Source organism: Camelus ferus, chromosome 24 (assembly GCF_009834535.1).
Source record: "Camelus ferus isolate YT-003-E chromosome 24, BCGSAC_Cfer_1.0, whole genome shotgun sequence".
Classification (NCBI taxonomy): Eukaryota; Metazoa; Chordata; class Mammalia; order Artiodactyla; family Camelidae; genus Camelus; species Camelus ferus.
Window position 1 is genome coordinate 315,838 of NC_045719.1, and position 23,105 is coordinate 338,942.

General features: G+C 52.8%; 1 protein-coding gene across 6 annotated transcripts in view; it reads right to left on the reverse strand.

Moving 5' to 3' along the window:
• Positions 1-8,320: 8,320 nt before the first annotated feature.
• The window catches only part of MC5R (melanocortin 5 receptor), a 29,866-nt gene continuing 15,081 nt past the window's right edge, over positions 8,321-23,105 (reverse strand). For 4 of the 6 annotated variants that reach the window (XM_032467102.1, XM_032467098.1, XM_032467101.1 and 1 more), the window contains exons 2-3: positions 19,915-22,737; positions 18,947-19,873 (exon numbers count right to left, since the gene is read on the reverse strand). In XM_032467102.1, the coding sequence (XP_032322993.1) occupies positions 21,692-22,711 (1,020 nt within the window). In that variant the 5' untranslated portion in view covers positions 22,712-22,737 and the 3' untranslated portion in view covers positions 18,947-19,873; positions 19,915-21,691. Of the gene's footprint in view, positions 8,529-9,039; positions 9,131-18,946; positions 19,874-19,914; positions 22,738-23,105 lie in introns of those variants that run through there. The other 2 variants (XM_032467099.1, XM_032467100.1) reach the window with 2 other exon arrangements.

Consider the following 23,105-nt stretch of genomic DNA (forward strand, 5'->3'; position numbering starts at 1 on the left):
ATCCCCAGTAGGGTACAGCTTCTGCCTGGCCCACGCTTCCTGAGGACACTCATCCTGGGAGCCAGGCCACAATGCTGTGAGGAAGCCCAGACTAGCCCGGGGGGTGAAGGGAGCACACAGAAGGCCCAAGGGGAGGGCAGGGGCCCCGGGCCAACAGCCAGCACCACACACCAGACCCGGGGGTGAGCCAGTTTTCAGATTATTCCAGTCCAGCTTTCCTGCCCAGACATCACAGAGCAGACAAGCCATCTTCTGTTCTCCATCCGAATTCCTGACCCACAGAATTGATGAACATAATAAGCGGTCATTTTACACCACTGAGTTTTGGGATAAGTTGTTATGCAACCAGAGTAACAGGAACAGGCATTAAAAGGGAGACATCAGAAAAGCCATCAAAGAAGGGTGCCTAGAGGCTTCCCTCCAGCCCAGAAGATGCTCCTTCTCCTCTGTGAGCCTCTCCAGACCAGCGGTCCCTCGGCCCCACGGCTTCCTACTTCTCTGGGACCTGACTACGTCAGCCAGCTTCTCTTTCTCGTGACAGTTAAATCTCTGTTTCTCCAGTAGCCTTCCTCCTCACTCTATAAACATGTTCAGCATCACGTCTCCTAAAAGTTTCCCACATTCTGTCTACTGTCTGATTCCTGCTCTCCCCTGATTTAAAATAGATGACGTCTAGAATGACGGTGCTGTGGTTATGATAGCTTTATGTTCCAGAGCCCTTAACATCTGGAAACCTGCCAAAACTTTAAAGAATCAAATAATACGTTTGGCATTTGCTTTAAAATAATAGGAAACCAGCCGGCTGTGAGGGGGTTGCTGCTGGAGCTGGGTGGTCAGCACACAGAGGTCCACCGGGCTTTTTCTGTCTACTGTCGTAGATGTTATATTCTTCCCAAAGAAACAGTTTTAAAAATGTGTATGCATTGTCCCCTCTCCTCATAGTTACTCTCCAGCCCACCTGGCTCCTTCCCCTTCCTGCAGAAGTGTTCTCACTGTCACCTGGGGCCTTCCAGTTGCCCCAACTCATTAAACCCAGGTGCTGGCATCTTCCTGGAACTCTGCTACATTTGTATTGCTGATCACCGCCTCCTCCTGGTAAATCTTCCGCAACACAGCAAGTCCCCCAGCTCTCCCACATTCTGCAAGCTTTCCTCTTCTGTCCACTCCTCAAGGGCTAAGGTCGCACCTCAGTTCCCTCCTTGCCCGATCTTCAATCTGCATGCTCTCCTCAAGTGAACTCGAGTCTTTGATTTCACGTCTACCTATATGCTGGAGACACCCAACTACATATCTCCAAGCGAAACCTTCCACTGGCTTCATGCTTGACTATCCAAGTGCCTAATGGGCTCCCTCACTAAGTCCCATTCAGCCTCAAGCTGAATCCACAGACTTCCCTCAGCCTGCTCCTCCATCTGCGAAATCACTCCTCTCCCACCATCTTCCTGATTACCCAGACTCCTCCCTCTTGAGTCTGCCTGTTGAGTCTGCCTCCTCAGCACCACTTCTCCCCTCATCCCAGCACCTCTCCTGTCCCTGACATCGCCACGTCTCTAGAACGCAGCAGCCGCCTACAGGGCAGCTCAGTTTTCACCAGCCCTCTCTTGTCTGCACCCCTTCCCTCTCCCAAAGTAACTGGACACAGACTCAGAAAATGCACATCTGATCACACCGTTGTTCTGTTTCAGACCCTTTAAGACCAGACATACCAATGCGGTTAACTCACAAGTTCCCTGACATGACGCACAATGGCCTCCAAGACCTGTCCTCCTCTTGGCTTCGGCTCGCAGCATGCCCTGAGTTGCAGCTTACACTCCAGGCCACTGGACTACTCACCTTCCCCCGGAGTGCCTTTGCAGTTTTCCCTCTGTTTGCTACGTATCACCTCTGCCTGGAATGCCCTCCCCTCTGCTGCCACCTACTCTTTCTTGAAGACTTCATTCACGCATCTTCTTCTCCAGGAAGGTTTCCCTAAACCTCAGCCCCTCCAACTAGGGTTATGATCCTTTCTGTGGTGCCCCCACATCCCTGTGAAGAGCTCTATCTCCCCCACCGCCACTGCCTCAAGGACAAGAGGTTCCCAGCCTGCAGCTCGGTAACTGATAAATTGTAGGTGCTCAATGATAGTTTAATGACTAAGTGAATGATAATCAAGGCATATTTGCAGAGTTTATGAACTATCAGGTTATCTAAAAGAAGATTCAAATGACAGTTTTCTGTCACTGGAACTTGATGTAGATTTTCTACACAATTTTCAATAGTCAGAGTTACTGAGAAGTCATAGTATTCCTAAATGTAACACACACGGTGATTGCCTAATATGAGAAAGCCAAAACAATTCCATTTTGCTCACTTGACATGAAATCATTTTTGCAGTCTATGCCAGAAATGCTATATAAATAACAAGAAATATTGAGTGTTTCTCTATGGATCTCTAAATCAATACTCAGGTTTACTTAAAGGTCTTGCAAATAACAATGACCAATTGATTGCCACCGTGTGCCAGGCACTGTGCTGAATGACTACCCCGATTATTTGACTCAGATCTGGCATGTTAGTCATAATAACCTATTTAGAAAAGAGGAATTTGAGGCTAAGAGAAGTTATATTACACACAAAATATTGCAAGAACTAGTAAGTAACAGAGTCTGGACATGAAGGCAGAGTAAAGCCACTAGTCTCTGAATCTTCCTGAAAAACATTAAAACCGCAATAGAATCTTAGAGCACAATTTTACGCAGAATTAGAGTATATGGCAAATTTAAAATGCACCTTCAAAATCCTCTGTCACGTGTCTAACCTAACAGGATAAAAGTGTTACAACAGTAAAACCAAAAATGAAAAGTATTGAATGAGTGACTGACGACGTAAGAAGCCACAATCCTGGTGCCCTGACAGGTGTGCCCAGTGCAGCCAGGACTAACGGTCCCCAGTTCTGAGTCCCCAGCATCTCCCCAAAGGACAGGCGTGGCGGCCCCACGCCTGTAACAAAGGGCCCCTCGACGTGCTTGCTGTTGGCCTGAGTACGTCCCACAGGCAGCCATGACTGCGGGCTGACACAGGGAAACCACCTGTCTTCAATTACACATTGTGGGGACTTGGGTGGTTTATGTGAGAGGTTTGCTCATCAGTAAATTAAGAACATTTTCCTAAGTAATACCTACAGTCCCTAGTAACTCTGTGATTATATAATTCTAGACGTTTCGATTTGCCATTAGGGTGAAGCCTACAGCACTGTGATCAGTAAAGGTCAAAAGGGATAAAACCTGAGCAGATACTGGGCAGAGGAAACCAGCATTCATAATTATGACAAACAGCGAACACGGGCCTCACTTTTATACTGTATATACTTTCTTGTCCACCTTTCAAGAACCATTCACTGTCAGAAAAGCAAATATATGATATCACTTATATGTGGAATCCAAAAAATGATACAAAGGAACTTATTTTCAAGCCAGAGAAAGACTCACAGACATAGAAAACAAACTATGGTTACCAAAGGGAAAAGGCAGGGGAAGGATAAATTAGGAATTTGAGATTAAAGATACACACTACTACACAGAAAACAGATAAACAACACGGACCAGCTATACAGCACTGAACTCTATTCAGTGTCTTGTAAAAACCCATAATGGAAAAGGATCTGAAAAAGTACATACATGTGTAGGTATAACTGAATTACTTTTCAGAACACCTGAAACTAACACAACACCGTAAATCAACTATATTTCAAATAGAAAAGTATTTGAAAGGATACAGACATCAAATCGCAACTAAAAAAAGACCACTCAGAAATAGGCTGAACAATCGGAGGTCCTGATGCAAGATAGGAGGAGGTGGTCGGCCCAGGAGCCCTGGGACTTCAGTCTGGAGGTCTTAGGGCTCCACGACTGACGTCAGAGTCATGTGCTCTTTCTGCAAACAGAAGCAGTATGTCTTCCATATTTTGTCTGTTTTGTTCGGGCATTTCAGTCTTCCTCTGGGTCCCCTCTCGCCCCCCTCCCCCAGTAAGGTTTGCCTTACTTTTTGCTGCAACTGATGGACCAAAAATATCACCCCTGTTTAGGTCAGGGAGGCAGGGACAGGCCACTGAAGACAACGTCAGCCCTGGATGGCAGGTGACACTACAGTACCCAGAGATTTTCTGTTAACTTATTTTCACTACTAATCTTAAGCATCACCATGAACTAAACAAACTTATGCAACCACCAGAAAACTTCCCTTTTTAATATCTTTCAAGTAAATTTATGATGGTCTACATCTTACAGCAGTGAAACACTAAACTGCCATTTGAAGCTGAGGGAATCTTAGAGCAAGCAGTGTGTTGGTTCACATCAATAATGAGGCTTTTGGGTCAAAATACAGAAGGGGACAGTTGAGACTGATTTTCCATAAAAAAACGAATCCTCGGGGGGAGGAGAGTCAGGCGTGCAAACAAAGTGGAAACAATAGGCCAAAGACTGAGTCACATAAGAAACTAAGCAAAAATGATTGCGTCCAAGATCACGAATAACATGCAATGTGACACTTTCCCTGGTACGGTCTCTGTTCTGTGTGAGAATAACCGCTGGTGACAGAGACGCGTGCTGGGAGACACGGACTTTGTGCCTGGAGCATTGTGGCAGGCGATTTTGCTTCCTGCCCCGCAGCCATGAAGCGTGGGAGGCTCACAGTGAGGGACGAAGAAGCCAGTGTGCAGGACCCCCGCCAGGGTCATCTGCCTGGGGACCCTTCCCACCATCAGGGGGCACTGCCACGGCCCCACCGACCCAATAACCAGAAACTCAGTGTGGCGCGAAGGTGGCCGCTGACCGGGGTGCAGGACATCCAGCATCTCTCAGGAAGCCCAGTAAGGGGGGGTGCATGCCCCCTGTCAGAGGCCCTTTGGCCGCCTGGTTGGCTGCAGACTCCACGCTTCAGAGGCAGCCGAGCATAACGGAGGAGCAGCCTCACCCAGTGGGCAGCGCCGTCAGTCAGGGGAGGTGGGTGGGTCTATTGCCAGGACCACCCCGTGAGTCCAGAAACCTGGGCACGATGCTACCTTCCAGAAGGTACACTCACATCTCACTGTTCTGACCAGGAGCCACCACACAAGACACGGCATGTGAACATAAGGAGGCAGCTCCCAGCAAAGGCCACGAACGAACGAGTATCTAACTGTGCTTCCTTCTGTCTCACAGAGATATTCAGATTTTTTAAACCACTGTCAACCATGTGCCGTAAGCCAGGCAGAGCCTCCATGACCCCCCACCAACCCTGGTCTCGAAAGCCCCTTCACCTTCACCTTCTAAAGACTCCCTAGAGAACAGGTCTGGGGAGAGAAACCTGCTGCTGCTGCACCAGGCTTGGATTTAAGCATCGTTCCAGTAAGATGCCAGACTGGGAGATCATGGAATTCCCGAGGGGGCGGAACTGAGAGATTTTGTTCAGTGATGGGGCCCATTCTAACCCACCTCCCTGGTTTACTCCAGACCCTCACTCTGTCACCTCCACAGCCAGCCCCACCTCTTCTTGGGGCCACAGAGCAGCCCCAGGGTGGACGTCGGCTCTTGCTTCTCCTCTCCCGGGTCCCCTCACCCCTCACAGGCTGTTTTGGGCCATTCCAGGGAATGTCTTCACTTTGTTGAAACAAATCATCCACAGTTTCTCTAATGGATCCAATATCTCAGTTATATTTCACACCACTCAGATGTGCAAAATTGTAGGGTTTTTTTAACTAAACTTAATTTTGATTGCCTGCTTACTGTGTCTGATGTAACAGTTTAATCTGGTTCTTTGCAGACAGATTTGCTCAATTCCCTGTTTTTTTCATCATTTCAGGTTTAGACTCCGTGGGTTCATGCTCAGCCTTGCCTCCCTCCCAAAGAGGCACCTACAGCGGAGCAGTGAGGAGGGGTGTCTGTCCACGGCTCCCAGCTGGAGTCCTGGTCCCTCTGGTCTGGTCCCCGCCTTGGTGCCCTCGCTCCCTGAGACTTCAGTCATCAGGCTGTGCAGGATGCCCGGGTCTGACTCTGATCCTGTCAGCTCCCAAAGGCCCACCGTGCTCTCACCAAGATCAGCAGTAATGTCCCCAAAGTCCCAGCAGAGCAACCGCAAAGGGGAGTGTGCTCCTGGCTCCACGCGGAAGCCAGGGAGTGCTCACCTCCCTTGCCACAGCATGGCTGCCTGCCTGGCTGGGCACCCAAGAGGCCGGAGGACAGGCCCCCAGCCCTACCATGGAGCCGCCACCCACTCCGATCAGCCTCTGGTGCTCAAGGCCTCCCATTCAAACAAGACAGGCCACATTCTTTCCAAGCACCATTATTGCCACCATTACTGATTCAATACAATTTACAGCAAGTTGTTTTCAGTACCTTGTCTACGTGGCTCTGCCACTGGGATGACTCACATAAAAGGCTGCATTTATCCCTGGCCCCTGTGTGGGGCCCACGGCACACTCTTCTGTCCCCCGGCTGCTCTGCTCCTGGGGAAAGAAGGCCCTCACAACCACCAGCTCCCCACTTACTCGCCACACTGGACCCAGGAGGAGGGTTGTCCAGATGGAACCCAGCGGGTCACTCAGAACCAGAAAAAGCCACCCGGCTTTCCCTGGGACACTCATCATCTGTCTGTCCTGCCTTCGTATACCGTGAAGGTCAAACCTGGAGGCTGGATCTGGCCAAATCCTTGCTGATGAACTATGTCTGGAATCCTTGCTATAATATCTACCAGTTCAGAGTCTCCTACGTGTCAAGTTCTTTCAGACTTTTCTGTATTTAACGCCTACAATGACAGGGGGAAACTATTTTACAGCATAAGAAACTGCATTTATCTTACAGACGAGAAAACCGAAGCTCAGGGAGCCTTTGCCACGGCACGAGGTCTTGGGGCTGGCAGGGCGCTGTGGATCCCAGCCTCCCGCCTGGGCCCCTCACGGCAGCATTTGGACCCCAGGGAGACCAGCATTCCCTGCTTTGCTTCTTTGCATTGTTTACATTTTTTCCCTACAAACTCAAGGGAGTGTATTCAGTCTTCAACCTTCCACATCAAATTTTAAAACCTGCGTTTCAGTCACCCTGGGAACGTGGGGGAGACCAGGGGAGGCCCCTTGGGGGCCCAGACCCTGCCCCGCCTCACCTCCGCCCCACCGGTGTACTCCCTTGTCCGCTGTGCTGACTCCCCACGTATTCACGTGAGAAAAGGTTTCTACCGCGTTAAGAAGAAAAAGTCAGGGGTGGTACTTATGAAAGAAAACAGGCGATTCAAGACCTTTTAAATCAACGTCTCCTACTTTTTAAATTTCAAAGCCTAAGAGTGAACCAGTGACCAAGAGCTGCCTTGGGAACACCCTCCCCCCTCTGCTCTCATCACAAGCGGAGATGGTAAAGCAGGGAAGAAGGGAGCTGGGAAGGCGGCGGGTCTCCGCAGGGCCAACAGCTCCGCGCGTGCACCGAGGAGGTGCCCGGAGCCCAGATACATCCGGTGTCTTTGCCAGGTCAAACCAACCCAGAAGCTTTCAAGTCAGCACAAAAACTGGAAAGCCGTAGCTCCCAGAGTGTCTCCGGGCTCCGCTGGGAAGCCCCGGGCTTGCATCCCCCGACCCCTGCGCGCCTCGCGAGGTCCAGGTCCAGGTCCAGCTCCCCGACCCCGCGCGTCTGAGCTGGGCGCCTGCGCCGCCGCCTCGCCCTGGGGACGTGGGGTGCGAGGCTGCGGACGGACAAACAGCGCTCCTCAGCCCGCCCGTCCGCCCCGCCAGCCTTCGCGCCTGCGGAGCCCCCCGGGCGCAGCCCCTCCGAGCTCCACGGCCCCGCCGGGGGAGCGGGCGCGCGCGCCCGCGCGAAGTCAGGGCGGAGCCCGCCTCGCGTGGGGTCGCTCCTCGCACCCGAGGCACCGCCGGCCCCCAGCCCGTCCTTCGGCCAGGTCGTGGGTACTGGAGGAGCCAGGCGTCAGTCGAGAAGGAAGGGCGCTGAGGAGAAGGCCGGCGGCATTCGCCCCGGCGCGCGGGGCACGCGCTCACCTGCTGCGCACGCGCCCGAGCAGCCCCTCGGCGCCCGCGAAGGGTCCGTTCCTTGCGCACTGCTGGGGGAGAAGGCAGTGCAAGGATGAGGCACTTGAATTTCCCCTGAGCTTTAAACCTCTAAGAACACTTACAGACATGTAAGTGAAGGGGAAAAAGAAAGTTTTGGTTTAAAAAATAAACCATTTTAATAATGTAAAATAACAGGTGTTTTTCATATTACAAAAACTAATACATGGGTAAACTTAGAAAATACATTAAAATATAGGAGCAAATAAAAAATCATTCATAATCGCACAATCCACATTTGGTAGTGTTTTTATTTATTTGTTAGGATAACCTGATTCACGTAACAGATAACTAGATCTTGGTGATGTAACACAATGAAGGCTTGGTTCTGCCTAATGCCACCTTCCAGCTTTGCGGGTGGGAGGGCGGAAGGGGATCCTTCTGGAGGCAGTCATTCTGGAACCCAGCCTCCTTCCATCACACCCTGGGGCTTGGAGTCCTTCCTTGGTTCCTCAACATTTGGCATCTGAGAAGGGAAGAAGGAGGTTTTGAAAAGTAAGCTGCCCACATTTCACTGGCCATACAGGACACATGGCTGCATCCAACTGCAAAGGAAGACTGGAAAACAGTGTGTCCAGGAGGAAGGGGGACAGGTCTGGGGAGCACCTAGTAGCTCTACAAACAGATGTAGATGTCGGTGTGGGTGTGGCTATAAGTGTAGATGGCAGTGCAGGGAGAGACATGGGTACAGCTACATGGGTGCAGGCATAGGTGTGGTTGGATAGAAACATGTAGGTGTGGGAAGGGACGTAGACATGGGCATGAATATACTTCTGAGTATGTGTAAAGTGGAATTTTCCATAATAATTGATTCTTAATCTTCATCATTTTTACCTTTTTATCTAAAATTTCCTGAATATTTTTCTAGGTTTTTACATGTTTAAGGAAGCAAACCTGTCATAAGCGACCATGTGCAGAGTCCCTTCTCTTACACAGGAGAAGACTCTTGACTGCACAGGGCCAAAGGTGGCACTTACCTGGCCCACCCAAACCGGGCGTCACATGGTGATGCAAAAGTCAGTGAGGTCCATCTGAGCCAGAGAATTAGTTGACCTTCTGACACAGAATCTATGAGGTCAATGAGAAGATTAGGTCAAAATAAAATAATCCTACAAAACGCAATGGACTTTACAGAGCCCATGAGCAGTTTTGACACTTAGAGGTGATATATATACGTAAAAATTAAGAACGCAGACTCTGTAGCTAAACTGTGGAGGACTGAATCCCAGGTCTGCCACCCAGCAGGTGATGGACTCAGACAAGTTTCTTAACATCTCTCTGCCCCCATAACCTCACCCCTCAGATGGAGACAATGATGGTACCAGCCTCCTAGGTTGCGACAATGACTAAATGGGTTTCCATATGACAGGGGCTTGGAACAGTGCCTGGCACATGGAACGATCCTAGGAAGTCTTCCTTTAGGGAACACAGCAGGAGGCAGGGGCAACTTGAAGTGCAGAATAAATACTTGCTGCACATCCCTAAGAAGCCATGTGCAGATATAACTATGGTGTAGGCCTGGCGGTAACCACCCAGCCCTCCTTCCCAGGTTTGATGAGCTTGGTCCTGAGTGCTGGGAGGGACACCATCTTGCATGGCTCCTACTCCCCCACCATGAGCTACGAATAATCATAATCATAGATCCTCTGATCTTTACGAATCACTCCTGCTAGTCTGTGGTGTTTCAGACCCCACTGTGGTCATGCTCGTATCAAACCTTGGGGGTCTCAGCCTCTTTATAAGCAGAGTTCTGTATTGGTAGCACAGAACCTCAAACACACACAATTCCAACTTTGGCTGTTTTTGTTCTTAGCAGCTGACGCCCAAGGCCCAGTGTTGTGAAATGCTTCTTCCCATTCAACACTTTGGAATGTGAACATACTTCACCATTGCCTGTAAAATATCCCCACAGGTGGATCTGATAGAGGTCTCCAGCTTTAATGGGAAGGGAACAGATCTGAGTGGAGGAAACTCTCCCCTACGTGTCACTCCTTGGCACGCAGACTCTTTAAGGTACAACTATCCCAGTATTAAATGTTGGCCATTTGCCCCCACCCCTCAGCCCCTGGGATTTGCTGCTTAGCTGTTTATTGTCCACTGGGGTATGGATTTTCTATCTCACTAACCTGTGCCTTCAGTTGTTTTTCTTTTTAAAGGGAAATGTACTTGGATATAGTATTAGGAACCATCCTACAGACACTAATAACTACAAATGAGTTGAGCCGAGTTGAAGTCAAACTCGAAATGCTAGGATTAGAGGGGACGGTCTCAAGGATACAGCGAAGGTTCCAGTCTCCAGGGAGACCAAGTGCCCTGGGTACTGATGCCGGCATGTGGAAGCAGAAACAAACCCAGCTGGGATCAGAGGGGACTGGGGGCTGGTGTCTGCGCTCCCAGCCACCCGTGCTCCTCAGGCCTGTGTGTGACTCTCAGCCTCTTGCTCCTGTCAGGAGCAAGACTGTGTGCTCATGTGCCAGACGCACAGGACGGTCTGTCCGGCCCCAGAACACAGGCTGGGACGGTCCCTGGAGAGCAGGCTCCTGTGTGGGTGTTTCTGCATTAGCACCTTATTCCTCAGGAAACTCCATCATGGTTAAGAGCTGGTTAAATCATGTCCCATGGGACTCACGACACTGGGTATTTCTGGGGTGCACGTGCTGCTGGCTGTGCTAGATACTGGGACTTGGCAAAAGAGTTTCAAGTCGGCTTTTGTTGCAGTTTGTGAGTTCAAACATAGATCTGGAACTGTCTTTTTCATCAAAGCATCAGAGGTGGGTGTAAGTCAGCTTGACTGGGAAAATCCACTCATCCAAACAATAAACAACCATTACATGCAAGTTGTTCCCAGCAAGAGCCAGGAGATGCCTGCATATCTTTGAAGAACACAGGTTTGTTCATGACCTGTCCGTGGCCTGGCTCCATGTCTGGCCCTGGCAACCACTCAACAAAGATCTGTTGAGTGAATAACTAAAGTGGACATCTCTTCTCCCTCTCCTGCAGCCTCGAGTCTAGCTGCTCAATAAAGACAATTAAGCAAGCAGTGCCAAGCTGATGGCAAGTGCGAGGGTGAAGGAAGCCCAGGGGCCCCAGGGGACCCCGACAAGGGACATCTAGACTTGAGAATGAGACGCCGCCCTTGCAGGGGGCTGTGTGGAGACGGGAGCTAGGGAGGGTGGAACAGAGTATGTTCCAACGAGGCAAAGGCCTGGAGGCGAGAACCAGAGACCGCAGTTGTAGCTGAGGGCGCGTGCCCAGCGCGCAGGGCCAGAAGGCTGAGCCCGAGTGTGCAGGGCCAGGGAAGCCACACCCTGAGAGCGCGGCCAGCAAGGCATGAAGTCCCAGGGTCAGGCGGGTTTCTGGGACTAGACGGTGCCAGGCCGTGAGTGGGTGGTTTAGAGGTGTGGCAGCAAAAATCAGTGGAACTGAAGTTTGTCTCCAGCTTGCATGGCAGAGGCACCCTGGAAAGCCCAGTTCTCTGTGTCCAGAGGGCGCGCGCGCCCAGGTCTCAGCCACGGCCCCTGCCTCCCCACCGCTGCTCCTATGCGGCTCAGAGTCGGTGGGCAGCTGTGAATTTTCCAAAGTAGTCTCAGCCATGTACCCCTGAGAGGGGCACAAGCACCCCTGGGGACTAACCCACACACACACACACACACACACACACACACACACACACACACACACACACGCCTTCTCAGCTGGAACTCTGAGAAACTGGTAAGAGAGGTGAGATAAAGACGCCTGGGAACAAGGGTGAAAGGCCCCTTCGACAAGAGCGCGGACTTGTTCGTCTCCTTTTGTCTGCGTGTCCCGGCGGCCAGCACCCTGGTGGGCTGGCGGGGCCGGCCGGGAGGGGTGGCCGCAGGCACCGGGCATCCCGCTCCCCTAAGTCCACTGGGACGGGTCCTGCACCGTCGGGCCTGTCAGAGAAGGAACTACATCCATCCACCAGTGTTTCCCAATGCCAGGCGCTCCTCCACCGCGGCCAGAACACACCGTGAGTGACTGTGGGGCCTTGGAAAACATCGACTTCCCTGAAAGGAGAGGCACTGACTGCGGGGGAACCCGGAGGAGGGTGTGGGCAAGGTCCCCGCGGGCTGTAAGGGTGTCTCACCCAGGCCACGAAGGAGGCCTTGAGGGACCTGCCCTCCGGCCCCCAGCGCCGCCCCCAGCTGCCTCCTGGACGTGGAGGGACGGGTGCCGGGCTTCTCAGGGTGGGAGGGGCGCAAGGGCTGCCCCCCAGGAGATGCTGGACGAAATCTCCCGTCTCCCACGTGGCCATGTCGAGGAGCCGCTGTAGTTTCCAGGTCACGTCTTGGAGCTCGGGAGTCCCTAGCGGTCAGCCGCAGGCACCCCTTTAGGGTGTGAAGCCCTGAGTTGCCTAAAGCCATGACGCAGCCTCCGGAGACCCAGTCTGGGGCAGACTTCGTGCAGCTAGTCCCGCACCTGTGCTCGCCAATAACTCTTACCCTGAACCTCGGCTCCGCATCACCTCCCACCCAACCCCACCTGCCCCCCAACACACACGCAGGTGCGGGTGCAGCCCGCAGTGTCCCCACGAAGGGGCATGGGACCAAACAGGGTGTGCAGGGAGCATAGGAAGCCGAAGAAAGCAAAGGCACCCAGGACTTGGGGGAGCGGAGAAGAGCCCTAAGTTTGAGAAAAAAGGACACACTAGGCACTGACAACGTGCCAAGCTGCAGACTCCTCCTGCGTAAGCCGAGAGTGGTAACATTTCACTGCTATTTATGGCGACTGGAGGATAAAATGAGATCATCGTTTCAAAATACACAGAACATTGCAATCTGCACTCAGGATATTTTTGAGTAGCTTTAAGCATTGAAGTCTTGGGAAGAATTCTCACCTGGGGTTACTTTGGCTCCTTAACTGGCTGGTCAGAGGGCTACATGAAGATAGAACTGAGATGCTGAGATAAGTTCACTGCCACCTGCTGGCAGAAAAAAAGTTTGACCCTTAACTTGAGAAAGACCACAGACCCTGAACCGAAGATGGACACCTCAGGGACTCCGCCCTCTCCTCTGACCTGGGTTTCAGTCTTAAACGGGCCGATTGCTCTGCTCTCTCTGGTCAGGGGTCAGCACAAGAAAAAAGGCGACAGAAGCAGGATCACAGAGCCAGAGTGAGGCAAGCCTCCGGGGCCTCCTCGGTGCTGGCAGAGCCCCTGTCCCGGGTGTGGCCGTGTGCTTGTGAGTGGGGCCTCGGTGAGAACCAGACCCTGGATCCCGGGCAGTCCCCTGACTTCCTGCTTTGCACAGAAGACTGGAACTGCTCGCCCCAAAGTGTAGCGCAAATAGATTTCTCATTCAAGTATCTCTCTCCATTTTTTCCTGAAAACCCATGAAAATGACAGTTTAAAGGTATAAAAGGAATAAAATCATAACAGTGCTGAGAACAGGATGGGACATGTCAGAAGACTAAAACTTGTGACAAATGTGGGGGAATTTAGGGAGCTGGAGGGTGGATGGGGCCATATTGATGGATAAACAGACAAAGGGGAGCCCCAGCCCAGGGCACACAAGAGAGGAACCTGGGGTAGAGCCCCAGGGTCAGCAGGACGGAAGCCAGGACGGAGGGAAGGAGGAGCTTGGGGCGGTCCACATGAGAACTGCCTGCAGAACCACGGCATGGTCCACACAGGTCTCACCAAGAACGCCTTCCTCGGAGCACCAGGAGGAGCCAGGACGACCACACTGAGACCACACCCCAGAGCGAATCCCCGCCCACTAGCCTGTTCACATCCTGCAGGTGATGTTCCGGGACCAATGTGCACCCTCCACTCACGGAGAGCCGCCCGATCAGGCTTGTTCGTTCAGAAGAGCATCTGCCTGCTAGACCAAACACACCCTCTCCTCACTCAACACGTACCAGTGGAAAATCTAGGTTCACGTAGCATTTGAGGGAAATGAGCTACACCAACAGGAAGGAGAAAGATCAACAGAACCATTGACTTTGGAGAAAACAAATGATTCAAGTTAGAGGACAGAAATTTTTAAAAACTGAATTTGCCTTTAGAGAAGTTGCACAAGAAGATATGGAACCATGAATTCAAAAACAGTTTGCTATGAAGAGAAGGCAATGAAAAGGTAAATAAGTCACAGAAATGAAAAATACACAGCCAAATTAAAATTAAATAGAAAACATGAAAAAAAGAAAAAGTTGAAGAAGTCTTCCAGAATGTCCAACAAAAAGATAAGGGGGAGAACATATGAAGAGAGAGATTAAGAGACAGAGGGTCAATTCAGGTGGACCGACACACAACAAATAGGAGTCACAAACAGAGACACCGAAAGAGGAAAAGGAAAAATAATCAAGGACACGATAGAAGACCATTTCCCACAGGTGAAGAAGAACGTATACAGTGGAAAGCTGGTGTTCCCAGCTGTTCTGGCCTGTAATGAACATACAAAGGGCTAGAGCTCCAGCAGCCATGCTGGGCCATGAAGTGATCTCGCGAGTGATAGAAGCCTTGGGTCTTTATGGCAGCCTGGATCCCCACTCTAGCCTTGAAATGTCTGCCTCCAGACTTATTCTGTAAAAGAGATATAAATACTCATGTTGAGTGAGTCACTGTTGTTTGCAGGTTTTCTGCTTTATGCAACAAGCCAAATTCTAATTCTGTGCTGTCCAAGATGGCACTGACTACTAGCACATATGCTAATTTAAATGTAAGTGTGAATTAAATTAAGTGAAAAATTAAGGTCCTCAGTCACACTGGCCACATTTTAAATGCTCAGTGGCCACATGTAGCTAGGGGCTGCTGGAATGGGCAGAGCAGATTTGGAACCTTTCCATCGCTGTGTAAAGTTCTGCTGGACAGTACTGCCTAACGGATGCAAGTTCCTTCCCACAGAGATGCTTACATTCTGGTAAAGGGCAGAGAACCATCTGCTCTCTGAAGTATCTGGCAGGACGTGTGCCATCCTCAGGGGTGCCTATGGAGATCATAACAGATTCACGGAGGAGATGTCAAGGTGCCCTTTAAGGCTCACGTGGATGTGGAGAGGGTATTGCCGGAAGACAGAGCAGCTTACACAAAGTCTGGAAGCAGAAAAGCACCAGGTATGTTTGGCGTACTCTCATTTTGTTGATGTGTGAGATGACTGGAAGATTAGCTCATGTTTGGGAGAATCTTGAAGGTAAAGGTAAGACCAGGTACTTAGAAAGGCATGCTCTGGGGATATCGAGGCTTCTGAATAGAAGGAATGAACTGTCAGAGCAGCATGTCACAGAGGTCAGCACAGGAAGAGACCGGGGGTAGTCTGGACATTAACACAAAACCCAAACTTAACGAGACGGCCGTTTAGTGGCAGTGGGGATGGAAGAAGAGGCAAGGCATGAGAGGTCTGGGTGGCAGGTCCCAGAGGGTCTTCCAGCTGATTCTACAGAGATGTCAGGGGTGAGAGAGGACCCAGGTGACCCCGCTGTCTCTGCACTTTATGGAAATGTTTTTACTGATGCAGGGAGTGGGAAGAGGACCTTATAAGGTAAGGTTTGAGATGCTTGGTGTGCAGTGCCCCGAAACACCAGGCAGACGCTTGGAAGAGAAGTTAAGGCTGGAGATGGAGGGCTTGGGAATCAGAGCCCAGAGATAAAGTCACATCACAGACGTCGGTGGGACCACTGAGAGAAAGGTCATGAAGGGAGGACTCTGACAGCACGACTCAAGGTGAGCCTCAGTGTGGGAGACAGGAGAGACAGGAGAGCCGGAGAAGGGAAGGGATGTGGTCCAGAGCGGGCAGACAGTGGTCCCGGCCACTCCAGAGGCGGCAAGGAGGCGAGGAGGGTGTACGGACTTGCTGGGCTCAGCTCCTCAGCCGGGGCTGATTCGCAGGCACAGAGTGTATTGGACCACGGCCATGTGTTTTAAAAGAGAGAAGAAAATAAAGGAAAACTTCCAAAGGCTTCCTAGTTCCTCTAAAACAAGTGTAACACAGACCCTTCTTCTTGGCCCTCAAGACCCACATAACCCCAATCTCTATAATTTCTAGCACGTTTCGTGACTTTCTGCTTTTGCCCCAACGTGTACCCTTGGCTCTAGTTGGACCGTTTACCCAGATTTTACCCAAGTGCTTCCCCATCCTGCTCTGCCCTTTCCTCCACAGCTGCCCAAACCCAACCCGTCCTTCAAGGGTTTATGTAACAGCCTCATGTATTAACCTCCCCGATTTCACTAGCGCCAACATTTCCTCTCAAACACTGCACAACAAGCATTCTCAGTGGGGAAGGAGACAGCCCAATGCCTCGGGGGCATTTCCACACTCACCCCCACCCAGACTCTGCCATGTGCCACACAGCCACCTGTGGGCGTCAAGGCCGCAGATTCAGGAGAGCACAGCCCTCCGAGGCATCGCGAAGCCTGGCTTCCTGCTCCCGACGCAGAGCGCCAAGCAGCTTTCTGACACCAGCGGGGTGCCGGACAATGCAGCCCAGCCCTGGCACCACAGACTCGAAGCAGACTGGGCTCCCACACTTCAGATACCACGTGGAAGTCCAGCTGTCACCTGTGCTTCTGACCCACTGGCTATAAATCAGAGGTTCCCAACGACCACTCCTTGGGTTTGATTATTTGGCTAGAGAGTCACAGAACTCGGAGGAACATTTTACCTACGAGATTGTACATTTATTATAGAAGGATGTACTCAGGGACAGCCAGATGGAAGACGCGCCCAGGACAAGGTGTGTGGGAAGGGCGCAGAGCTTCTTTGCCCCTCTAGGCACCACCTTCCAAATCTCCACACGTCCACCAACCCAGAAGCCCTCAGAACCCTGTCCTTCAGGGGTTTTACAGAGGCTTCAGGACACTAGCGTGGCTGATGTAAGCACTGGCCACTGGCCGTTGAACTCCATCTCCAGCCCCTCCCCTCCCTAATGGTGGGACTTGTGGGGTGTGGTTCTGAAGATTCCAACCCTCTCATCAAAGGTTGCTTCTTCTGGTGACCAGCCCCATCCTTGCATGATTCCAAATCCTTCAGGAGCATTCCAAAGTCACCTCATTAACCAAACAAAAGACGCCTTTATTGCTCTCATCACTTAGTAAGTTCCAAGTCTGAGGAGTCTGGGCCAGGAATGGGCCCAAGACCAAGTACATACTTCTTTGTAAACGTCGCTAGGAAACTCTGTGCCACATGTTCACCCGGTGTAATGGTCCTGTTAGCGCCAGAGGACGGGACACTGGCCACCCTCCTGGCATCGAGCTGAGCACACGACAGCTGCAGCCCCCAGTGTCTGTCCACCCCTCTCAGGCCCTCAGGAGGGTCGGTTTCTCCTGCCACTTTGAAGTTAGGTCACAGGACTTACTCTGACAACGAACGTGTGCGGGAAATAGAAACCCACAAGTACACACGTCGGGAGGGGCTCGCCGCGTCCCCGGCCCCGAGGGACCGTGATTCCCACTGTCTTGTGCTGAGCACGCAGCACGATGGAAGCGCGACCATGGGCTGGGTCTGAGACGTGGGAGCGCTTTGTTTCACAGGGTGGCCCTGGCTCTCAAAGCAGGGCCTTTTGACAGACAGCATCTGGGAACTTGCTAAAAACTGCAAAACCTCAGTTCCTGCTCCAGACCCACCAGATCTGAATTCAAACTCGAATAAGCTCTCATATTTCAAATAGCCACTCACGTCTGAGAAGCCCTGGCCTAGACCATCCAGACAGGAACAGAAACTGTTACTTCCAAGAGGCAGAATCAAAACCCAGGATGGGGGCTCAGAGAGCAAGAAGGGGGCAGTGCCTGTTACGGGAGGCGGGAGGCGGGGGGCGCTTGGCTGACGGTGGTGTATCTGGCTTTACAGGAACTGTCAGAACCCGGGACGCCAGTCACGTGGGGGCCACTGTCGGCTGCATTTAACGAGATCCTACAAGAGAGATACGAGATAAGGAAAGGACGACCTAAAGGAGCGGGAGTGAAAGGGAAGCGAGGTTGTGGTGCACAGAGCACCCTGAACTGTAGGCTGGAAACAGGACGGCAAATTTAATGTTGTGTGTATTTTACCACAAGTTTATAAATAAATAAATAGGATTCTTTAGTGATACACTTGAAGCCATCCTTAAAAACCTTTTTTCAAGAAAACCCAGAGCTGGAGACCTCAGAATGGGAAGATACAACTGTTCTCAGCCCATTAAGTAAAAGATAAAATTAAGAAAGTTGAACAACACAGATGGGTTAAAACTCAGATTTGACACCAGGACCAAATCAAGGAGCGGCTTTCACTGCGCTGCAGATAGTCGGGGTGCACCAGGAAGCTGCCTCTGTGGAGAGTCCCAGGGGCTCATCAGGAGGGTCCAGTGAGGCCTTTCAGTTGGGCAGAAAGGCTCAGGGAAAAGAGCCTAAGGCACGATCCTCCTCCGGGTCAGGCAGACTTGAGCACATGCAATTAAGATGAGAGAAAGAAACAGGCCTGGGGGCGAAAGGGAAAACGGACGGCAAGCCTGGGAGACAAGAGGCCTTGTCGGCCCCGGGTCGCTGCTGGGCCACCCCGTGCCCGGATGGGCGCATCTGTGTGGCCCCCGTTCCACCGCCATCATATTGGGGAAACCATCAGATAAGCAGTCCCGTGAGCTGGTCTCCAGACCACGAGGTGCGACCTCTGTGCCTGCTGCAGAGACAGTTCCTCTCTCACCGCACACATCCCAGCTCGTGTTCCCACAGACCGTGCCTCCTAAACTCACGCGTAGTTACGTGCATGATCTCGAACTGGGGCACTGTTTCCAGCGGCACACCTAGAGCACTCACACCTGGGAGAGTCCGTCCCCAGAGCTCCAGGACGGCAGATTCTCTGACAGTGCTGCCTCCAGCCCCACTGAGCGCTGCCGGACGAGACCCACAGAACACTCACCTGCTTCCTGAAAGACAGACTTTCGGACCACACACAGTGTCAAGTGTGCGACTTCATTTTCCTTTCAGGAGCTCAATCGTTTGGCTCTGAGGAGCAGCCACCCTGCAGGCAGCAGATGCTGTTGAGGAAACGCCACCAGGGTTCACCCGCAAACGCGCCTTATTTCCCAGCAGCTGCTCGCAGACTGGCCGAAGGACCACAGGCTGAACATCACACGTCAGTGACTGGTTCAGATGGGCCGTCTGCTCCTTCCATTTTATTAACCATTTCTGAACACACATTTTTACATCAAATAAAGTTCCTACAGAAGCAGAAAGAGCTAATAAACAAAACCGTACCACGGTTACCTGGATTTTTGTTTGGGGGACTTTGTGCTGGGATCCCGAGGTTGGCTTATTTACAGGTGGTTACCGGGTCTCCGTGCACACGCATTGCTTCCCAAGGAAGACACGTCTAAACACTCGGGTTATTTCTGCCTATTAATAATAGAGATAAAAGACATCTGTGCATCTCCTTAAGGACTTTGTGGAAGAGGTCAGACCTTGTCTGCAGTCACGACGCACCCAGAGCAGTGAGTCAGCCTGGCTCCCAGGTGGAGCCAGTGTAAACCCCAAGGGCCGAAGTCTCATTCCACCCACGGGATCGGGCCCCGGTGAGCTCAGTCAGCACTCAGTGAGCGCTGCCAGGCAGCGGGCTGAGGACACTTCTGTTCAGCAACACGAACATCAACGGAGTGCTAGAAACTGTGGTGGCAGCATGGCCACCAAGGCAAGCTGGGCGGCGAGAGGCCAGCACTGACAGAGCCTGGGCTCCTAGGCGCCCACACAACGCAGGGTGGCGGGTCCACACGCCTGCACGGAGCTCACCCACGCTTGCACAGGAACGTTCAGCTGATAGGGCAGGAAGCGCCCGAGGGCTGCCTGCCCCTCACAGCTCAGCTGTCAACGAGCAGCCAGCCTACCTGCCCCTCACAGCTCAGCTGTCAACGAGCAGCCAGCCTACCTCTTCCCAGAGGCCCCCGAGGGCTGCCTGCCCCTCACAGCTCAGCTGTCAACGAGCAGCCAGCCTACCTCTTCCCAGAGGCGCCCGAGGGCTGCCTGCCCCTCACAGCTCAGCTGTCAACGAGCAGCCAGCCTACCTCTTCCCAGAGGCGCCCGAGGGCTGCCTGCCCCTCACAGCTCAGCTGTCAACGAGCAGCCAGCCTACCTCTTCCCAGAGGCGCCCAAGGGCTGGCTGCCCCTCACAGCTCAGCTGTCAACGAGCAGCCAGCCTACCTCTTCCCAGAGGCGCCCGAGGGCTGCCTGCCCCTCACAGCTCAGCTGTCAACGAGCAGCCAGCCTACCTCTTCCCAGAGGCGTGCTGTCTGCACCTGACTCACGTCTGCACTGAGCTGCCGGCGGGGTCAGGTCTACAGGCTGTCCACGCACTGCACCAGGAAGGCCCCCTGCCCCGCAGGCCTCACACTCGTCAGCGAGTGACCCTAACGTTTACACATTTCCTTCACTGGGGACATCCAGACACGAATATCCAAAATAAAAGGGACAGAATTAACACCAAAAGTAAGAATGGAATTCAGAACTGTGAGGGCCAAGCCTTTCACATTGGACGCGGCCACTGGGACGAGGAAGACGCACCCAAGGCCCACACCTGCTCCAGGGCAACGCAGGTCCCCTCTGCCCTGACCTCTGCCCTGACTGCTGCTCTGACCTGTGCTCTGACCGTGGCTCTCCACACCCTCTCCAAGCATTGACCTCCACCTGCAACCGTCCTTTAGAATACATAGACAGTCCCTGTGGTGCTTTCCAGGATTCAAGTGCTCCCACATTTTCTCATCAGTTCTGACGACCGTTCTGCAAGGTCAGCACCAGCACAGATGCAGGGCCTGAAATGAGCTGATTAAGGTGACATCACCCATTAGTGGCAGAGTCAGGACTGACCTCATGTTCCCTCACTCCATCCTACATTGGAGAAGATGAGGCTCCCTGGGTTAGAGGTGGGGCCCCTGACCTACTCTGGCTGCTGGAGTCAGATTGCAAAGTGCAAAGACAGTGATGGGGTTTCAGACCCCAAGATCCCAGCTGAGAAGGTCAAAGGTAGCTTGGCTGTGGGGTGGGCTACATGCAGCCCAGAGGTGCCTGGAGTCCTCACACACCCCCAAAACACTCATTTGGAAACTCCAGACTGAGTCAGAACAAGACAGTAAGAAAGAGTCACAGAGATTTTCATCCCACATGAGGCAAGTTTTGCGGCACGAAGTTTTATGTCTGGGTAAGTGCAAAAACGTGATTGACAGAAGCATAATCAAAGAAATTCCACCCTTGCACAATCATGGACACAAGCACTGAAACCAAACGTCCAGGACAGGAGAGCTGTAGGGATGGCCCGCGGCAAACGAGCAGGAAATTTCAAATGGAAAGAATTTGATCGCTCTGCCCTGAAAAGCGTGCGTAACTCCCAAGGGCACCACACAAAGTTACAGGCCTCCTCCTGGGGGTGTTCACAGCTTTTCCTTCATGTGCCTCCGTGCTCATCAGCTGAGACCTGCTCCACATCCCTGAGTGCACACCTCGCAGACGGGGACACGTGGACTCCAGAAGGGGGTAGGGGTAGGGGCAGGGGCAGGAGCAGTGAGAAGCCGTCAGACGTCCCCAGAACGGAGAGGTGGCCTGTGTGCATCTGACCCGATGACCGCCCGGGGCATCTGCATCTTAAGCACAGATTGGAGGTGGAAGAAAGGACACGTGACGGTGTCCGGTTTGGGCTGCCCTGGCCGACCTGGTCACGAGGGCAGTGAGGGAGCTGCAGAGAGGCGGCTGTCCGTGGAGAACCTGCCCAGGGACCGGCAGGGCGCGCTGACGCCATGCAAGCACAGGATCTCCTTGAAGGTCTTGCGCATCTCCGGGCTGCGGAAGGCGTAGATCAGTGGGTCGATGGCAGAGTTACATATGATGAGCACGAGGTACACGTTGAAGTGGGACATGAAGCAGGAGCAGTAGCGGTTCTGAGGGCAGGAGATCATGAGGGTGAGGTGCAGGAAGAAGGGCGCCCAGCACACAGTGAAGACGCCCAGCAGCATGGCCAGGGTGACCACGCCCCTCATGCTGGCGCGCTGCCGCCAGGAGCCGCAGCCGTGCAGGGTGGCCATGCGCTTGACGTGAGTCCGGGCCAGGAGGAACATGTGTGTGTACAGCCACGCCATGAGCAGCAGCATGGCGAGGAACATGGCAACGAGGCAGCCGATGACGTACGTGGACTCGTAGTACCTGATGAAGAGCGTGCCGCAGCCCGTGCACAGGGCCCAGATGCCGGCGATGGCGGCCCCGCAGCGCCGCCCCGTCATGACGTGGTGGTAGCGCAGGGCATAGAAGATGGTGGCGTAGCGGTCCACCGCAATGGCCAGCAGGCTGCACATGGAGGCCACCACCGAGATGCAGATCATGGAGTCGAAGACGTTGTCCAGGTGCCGCACGGAGGCATCCGCCAGCACCAGGTGCTTGTTGGTGATTAGGTATATGGTGATGGTCTCCCAGGAGTTGGACAAGCTCACCAGCATGTCGGCCACGGCCAGGCTGCACACAAACAGGTACATGGGGGCATGAAGGTTCTTGTTCTTCACGACGGCGCCAACCACTAGGATGTTCTCCAGCAGGCTGAGGAGGCCCAGGCCGAGGAACACCTCCACAGCGATGCTCATTTTCTCGCAGGGCAAGGACGCGTTCCTGATGTTCCACCCCGAGAGGTCGCCCTCCGTAGCATTCAGCTTGAGGTCCAAGAAATGCAGGTGGAATGAGGAATTCATGGCTCCTCTTCTTGGCAGCAGATTTACTGTAAAACAGGTTTAAGTCATGATCCCGAGAGGCTGACAGTCCACAGAAGCACCACCACTCGTGCCCAGAGCACAACACTCCAAGCTCCACTCACCCCTGCCTGCCCCAATCCCAGGGATAGAGTCCGGCCCGCCGGCGGGCAGGCATGCAGTGCCCACCAGCCTCCTCTGACCCCTGGCTTAGGCTCCCTCTGAGCAGAGTCTTGGGACATCTCTGTGTGCCCCCCCCCCAGCCCCCTTCTTATTCTTGTCTTGCAGCCCAAGCTGACTGTCAAACATGTCCCCAGCTCACGATCTACAGAAGCCCTTCTAGTCTCCTGGCCTCACATCCCAAGGTGGCTACTCCACGTTTCCTCAGGTGGGCACA